This window comes from Panthera pardus, unplaced genomic scaffold (genome assembly GCF_024362965.1).
Source record: "Panthera pardus isolate Hobbes unplaced genomic scaffold, ASM2436296v1 HiC_scaffold_11, whole genome shotgun sequence".
Classification (NCBI taxonomy): domain Eukaryota; kingdom Metazoa; phylum Chordata; class Mammalia; order Carnivora; family Felidae; genus Panthera; species Panthera pardus.
In genome coordinates this window covers 69,765,365-69,771,449 of record NW_026526666.1, presented here as the reverse complement: position 1 = coordinate 69,771,449, position 6,085 = coordinate 69,765,365, and the positions used below count along the sequence as shown (strand labels likewise).

Below are 6,085 nucleotides of genomic sequence, written 5' to 3'. Positions count from 1 at the left end.
CGCCGCTCTGCCCACCGCTCGGAGCGCCACGGCCCGCCTCCTCCCTCGAGCCCGCTGGCCTCCACGCCCTCCCGCTCGGGTCCAGCAGTCTGTGCGCTCCAAGTCTCTTCTTAAAGCCGCTCGGGCCTGCTGCTGGTCCTCACGGAGATCGCTCCCTCTCAGATTCTCTTGGCACTCGCCGCAGTAGTTGTCCTTCAGCATCCAAGGCCCTTTCATCAACTAGAATCACAGTAACAGCTTCTCTTTTCTGGGTTTCTGTGTGCAGGACACTAACTGCTTCATACCCTGTGAGGCAGGCTTTTTCCTCATTTTACCAATGAAGAAACTGAGGCTGAGGGTCATTAAGAGAACTTGTCTAAGTTCTACCCAAGGACTGAACTCTTTGCAAGATGCCAGCTGCCTCCGAAGCCTTGTCTCCCTCTGCTTCCTGACATCCACTTTGAGCGCCAGCCAAACTGAACTACCCTCCTCCCTAAAGAGACACCTGGGTCTGTCCCTGACAAGTCTTTATTTTGGCTGCTTTTGATGCTTGGAATGCTCTTTCTTTCCTCTCTCTTGACCCAATACCATCTTCTTTTAAGTTTATTTATTTATTTTGAGAGAGTGTGTGTATGAACAAGGGTGGGGGGGGGGACAGAGAGAGAAGGAGAGAGAGAATCCCAAGCAGGCTTCCCACTGTCAGTGTAGAGCCCAATGCTGGACTCCATCTCACAAACCATGAGATCCTGACTTGAGATCAAGAGTGGGACACTTAACCGATTGAGCCACCCAGGTACTCCACCACAGTCTTCTTCATCCCCTTGAACCAAGTGGGAGCTCCTGAGGTTATGGACAGTGACATCAACATCTCTGTGTCCCGCTCCCAGCACAGGGCCCTGAACAAGCCTCCTACGATGGCACTGATCAATTTGTCTTCATGGAAGTCCTTCCTGTCTGGGTCTTACCTGGTAGAAACCCTTCCTGAATGGTGGATTCCTCTGGGGCAGGGACAGGATCTTCAACTCTTCTCAGGCTAACCTATACTCGTGGAGATTGGCCCTGGGCCCTGACATGTGCTGGAAGTAGTGTGGTAGACTCTGAGATTAGTAAGTCCTTCAAGTGTGCTGACCTATACCTGCCTCAGGATCCTTGCACTGGCTGATCCCTCTGCTTGGATCTGCATGAGGCTCCCTCCTCATCATTTATGGCTCAGTTTACAAGTCAGCACCTCAAAGGGACTTTTCTTGATGCCCCCTATCCCTTTATATTCTTTATCCCACTACCTTATTTTATTCTCTTCATAGCAATTCTATCTGAAATTCTTAGGTAGTGATTTCCTTGTTTACACTTATTCATGGAGCTTACATTCTAGTGGGGTAAGAGACAAAAAATAAACGGTTCACCCTTGAACGACACGGGTTTGAATTGTGCAGATCCACTTACACGTGGATTTTTTACAACACTGTAAATGTGTTTTCTTTTATGATTTCCTTAACATTTTCTTTAGCTTACTTTATGTGTAAGAATATGGCATATACTGTATACACAAAATATGTGTTAATCTATTGATGTTATTGGTAGGGCTTCTGGTCAACAGTAGGCTATTAGTAAAGTTTGGGGGGAGTCAAAAGTTGCACATGGACTTTCAGCTGTGCAGGGGATTGTTGTCCCTAACCCCCATATTGTTCAAGGGTCAACTGTAATGTTAGGTGATGATACATTCTATGAAGAAAAACAAAACAGGGTAAGAGAGATAGAGATAAGGGGACACTTGTGCGGAGAGTTGATGGAAATGAGGGAATCGTCTATCTGGATATCTGGGAGAAGAACCTTCCAGATAGAGGGAACAGTAAGTGCAAAGGCCTCGATGCAGGAGCATACCTGCCCTACTTTTGGAACACCAAGGAGGTTCTTATGTGAAGAGGTATGGGAAGGGGTAGTTAGATCACTTAGGGCTCTGTAGACCTTGGTTGAGGACTTTGTTTATTCTGAGTATGATGGAGAGTCAATGTAGGTTTTGAGCAGAGAAGTAACATGCTCTACTTTTTTTTTTTTTTAATCTACTTTTTAAAAGCCTCTTTCCGGTTGCTGGTGAAATACAGGGCATGTTGTGGTGGGCGGCGGTGGGGTGGGGGTGGGGGGCTGCAGCAAGGATGGAAGTTCTCCCAAGGGTGACCAATTTGTCCTAGTTTGCCTGAGACTTTCCTGTTTTTAGTGTCAAAAATCTGCTGTTCTGGAAACGTCCTCAGTTCAGGGCAAATGGGGATGGCTGGTCAGCCTACAGGGAGACCAGCACTCAAAGTGGGGGAGGGCAGTGCTTAGAAAGAAGTGATAGTGATGGGACAGTGGTTACATTCTGGATGTGTGTTGAAGGCAGGGCCTAATGATTGTGCTCATGGAGCGAATGTGGCCACAAGAGAATAAAAGGAGTCCAGGGTGACTTACAGGCTCTTGGTCTGAACAACTGGAAGGACAGAGTTGCCATTTATGGAGAGGAGGAAGTCTGGGGTAGGTTTTGGAGGCTGGATGATCAGAAGTTTGGGGGGCATGTTAGTTTGAGATAACGTAATAGACTTAATCCCCATAATGGTAGGCATGTCAACCAGGCTGTTAGGTGAATGAGTTCAAAGTCCTGGGGAGCAGTTTGGCCTGGATATAAATAAAGTGTGAGTTGTCAGTCAGTGCATGTATAATATTTAAAACCACAGTCTGGATGAGATCACAGAGGGAATGAATATACATAGAAGGCTGAAGACCGAGCCCTGGGGCACATTGACATTGAGAGATCAGGAAAAAGAGAAGAAATCAGCAAAGACAATGAAAAGCAGGAGTGAGTGAGATAGGAGAGCCAAGGGCAAGTGGAACCTGGAGGGAAATCTGTGCTGAATAGTCACAGGCTAGGGGACTAGAAAGAAGGAATTGAATCGTGCCAAGAAGCTGAGCTAGGCCCAGGGGTGTGCCTGCAGGGAGGCTGACTTGGGCTTCATTTAGGGAAGGGCTTTCTGACTGAGCTGCCATGGGAAGTGTGGCAAGTCCCTGATTCAGGTGAGTCCTGAAGCATTGGCTGCTGGGTGGAAGAGGTCTACCTCCAGGCCTCAAGCATCTGACAGGAGTTGGAGTAGCAGCTGTCAAAGTCCCTTCAAACTGGAGATGATGGGATTCTGGGAAGCCAACAGAAACAACTGTCACAGAGTTGGGGGGCTAAGCTGAGCCTTGAAATGTAAGTAGGTGTTCAGTCGGGGGGAAGTGGGGAGGGCACTCCTAGGTGGAGGAGCATTATGAGCAAAAGTCCAGAGATGTGAATAGGCAGGGTCTGTTCAAGAGTCTGGCCTGGTCAGAGGGGAAGGTATGTAAAGGATAGGGAGGAAGGTGAGGCTGGAAAAACATGTAGGGCCAGATGGTGGGGAGCTCCTACAGGGCCTGATGCTCAGGAAAGATTGGCTAACACTTGTTGAAGGAAGGTAACTAAACAAAAGAGAGATTGTAAGAGTCAAGGACTGAGGTGTTGATCACTTAGTTCCCTTGAACAGGTTTCGACAGGTATCCATCAACTGTTTCTTAAAGCCCAGCAACATGGATAGACCCTTGAGAGACCTGGGTCCCTTTCCTGGGGTCCTCTCTTCACCGTAAGGGGTGGGGGACAGACAATTCAGTGGGTGGATCAGTCCCTGGCAGTAGAGACACACTATGCCTATAAGGACACCATTGGATAGAGTCCTTTCCTTCGTTTACCCAAGGCTTCACAAGCCCTGCCCCTGGAATGTTTAATGCTCAGAACTCAGTGACCTCACCTTTAGGGAACAATGGGGCTGAGCATTACAGGGACTCCTATTGGCTAGGCAGATGGGTAGGTGAGCTCCCTCTCCCCAGAGCCATCAGCTGGGTACCAGGGCTCGAAATTATGGATTCCCAGCGGGAGGACCTGAGCCTCCCTGGTGGTAAATGCCCCTTCAGTTCCTGCCCCTTGCTTTGTGCCTTAGCTCAGAGCAGGCACCCAGGGTAAACGTTTTACATGGATGGGGTGGTGGCTGCCTGCCTGGAGGGGTGCTAAGCAGTTAGGATATAGTTTCCTCTAGAAAACTAAGGATTAAGGGCAGAGATCACGTTTCTCTGCGGAACCAGAGGGGGGTTCTATGAATACCCTAGGGCTATCACAGCTGAATGGGTAAGGGTATGGTGGAATGGGATGGGATACCTATGTCCTTGTCAGCTGATAAACTTTTACTTTTGATGGGCCTTGCCTTTGGTAAGGCTTCTCAATCTGATGGATTGGATGGGGCCAGGATGGTGAATCAGAGGCTTGACCAAGCCTGGGCAGGTCATGCCCCCTGGAGACCTAACTTTCCTTATCTGTAAAGGACTAAAGATGGCCTCTTAACCTCCCTGGAAATCTAGCATTGACTAAATAAGAGAATGATGAGACAAGTCAATGAGGGAAGGGAGGAACGGAGAGTGGTTAAGTGGATGGGATAATTGATGAAAGGTTTAAGGAAAAGAATGAGAAACAGCTCAGGCCCCAATTAGAGCTATCAGCCAGCTTGCCTCTTTTTCTTTCTTATTGCCTTAGTATGGGTCTCATTGTACTTTGGATTCCTGGGGCTGTGTTCTGTGGTAACCGGTGGCTGCATTCTCTTTCTGCACTGGAGGAAGAACTTGCGACGAGAAGAGCGTGCCCAGGAGTGGGTGAAGGTGATGAGAGCCGCCACGTTCACCTACAGCCCCCTGTTATACTGGATTAACAAGCGTCGGCATTATGGCATGAACACAACTGTTAACACAGGCCCTCCCCCTGCTGTCACCAAGACCGAGACTGAGGTCCAGAATTCAGATCCTCTGTGGGAACTGGACGTCCCTGAGAGCAGGAGCTCTGCTGCCCAAGACAGCAGCCCCAAGGTGGAGGCCCCTGCCCCCCCACAACCTGCACTGCAGCTGGTTCCCGGGCAGCCTTTACCTTCCCCAGTGCTGCAGTCCCGGACCAGCTCCCCACTCCTGGTGCCCATCTTTCAGGAGGTGCCCTTTGCCCCTTCCCTGTGCAACCTGCCCCCAATGCTGAACCACTCGGTCTCCTACCCTTTGGACACCTGTCCTGAAAGGAATGTCCACTTCCATTCCCTCCCCACGATGGTCCATGAAGACCACTGCTTCAGTGCCAAGGCTTTTGCTTCAGAATTATAGCCACCTCTCACTGAGGGTGGGAGCTGGAAGTATTATGGGCAGAGCAGGAAAATGGAGCGAACCTCGGGGAGGTGGTATTGACACACAGACCAGAACTCATCTGGATGTCACATTATGAAAGACTAAAAAAAGTCCAAGGCTCCCTTGTGTCTTATTTGTCTTTAGGAGGGCAGTGTCCTTCCCCTGTCTGATGGGGGCACTTTGCAAACCTAGCTGAAGGTCACCAACGGGACCTTCATAAATGGGAACAGGAGGGTTGGCTGTGGGGAGACACAATGGAGCTCAACATCCTTCTATTCAGTATTTGAGACCAAAAATGCATGCCAGGCCCTGGGCTAGGTATCCAAAGGCACTGCTGTTCTGTGTGACATTAAGCACAGCTGCCACAAGAGTGATAGCTGCTGAGGGTGCGTGAGCTATGGCGATTCACAGTGGTCATGGTCACGTCACAGACAAGCCATCATGAGATCCATGAGCCACACTGCATTGCTGGCTGAATTGCATTCTTTGTTAACGTTGATGATGCACTGAGTTATGGGTATCTCTGCATTATGTCTAATACAAGAATACTGCCAAATGGACATCACAATCCTCCTCTTACAAAGGAAGAGACAGGTTCCAAGGGCATCTGCCATATTGTTTTTATGCTGCAGAGCCAGGTCTCAAATTTCCATCTTCCTGGCATCAAAGTTCTTGGTCTTCTCAGCATCCCCCATAGTATCCCTTCCCTAATGATAAGTCTCGTTAGAAAACACTTGGCAAATGATTGTGTGTGTGTCTGTAGGGTGTAATTAACTTGGTCCATGGATTGGCTTAGGAGGACTGGTCATTGAACCCCCTAAAATTACACACAAAATGTACTTTTTTTTTGATCTTAAAAAAAAAGTTTTTTTAATGTTTATTTTTGAGAGAGTGTAAGTGGGGGGGAGTG

The 6,085-nt window shown here is 48.7% G+C and overlaps 1 protein-coding gene across 3 annotated transcripts; it reads left to right on the top strand.

Moving 5' to 3' along the window:
* Positions 1-3,351: 3,351 nt before the first annotated feature.
* On the top strand, positions 3,352-5,294 carry TEX38 (testis expressed 38). Of its 3 annotated transcripts, none has more exons than XM_019449406.2 (2): positions 3,352-3,917; positions 4,547-5,294. In XM_019449406.2, the coding sequence occupies exons 1-2, from the start codon at positions 3,740-3,742 to the stop codon at positions 5,152-5,154; spliced, it is 786 nt and encodes a 261-aa protein (XP_019304951.2). In that variant the 5' UTR covers positions 3,352-3,739; the 3' UTR covers positions 5,155-5,294. The 3 variants fall into 3 exon arrangements, with proteins under 3 accessions (XP_019304951.2, XP_019304954.1, XP_019304952.1); XM_019449409.2 differs by having other exon boundaries at positions 3,359-3,917; positions 4,626-5,294; XM_019449407.2 differs by lacking the exon at positions 3,352-3,917 and adding an exon at positions 3,982-4,144.
* The last annotated feature ends 791 nt before the right edge of the window (positions 5,295-6,085 follow it).

Bases quoted from the DNA above. Each gene is read 5' to 3' on its own strand.
- TEX38 (XM_019449406.2), top strand. From the start codon at position 3,740: ATGTTTAATGCTCAGAACTCAGTGACCTCACCTTTAGGGAACAATGGG. The intron at 3,918-4,546 runs GTAAATGCCCCT...TTATTGCCTTAG, and splicing joins GGACCTGAGCCTCCCTGGTG to TATGGGTCTCATTGTACTTT.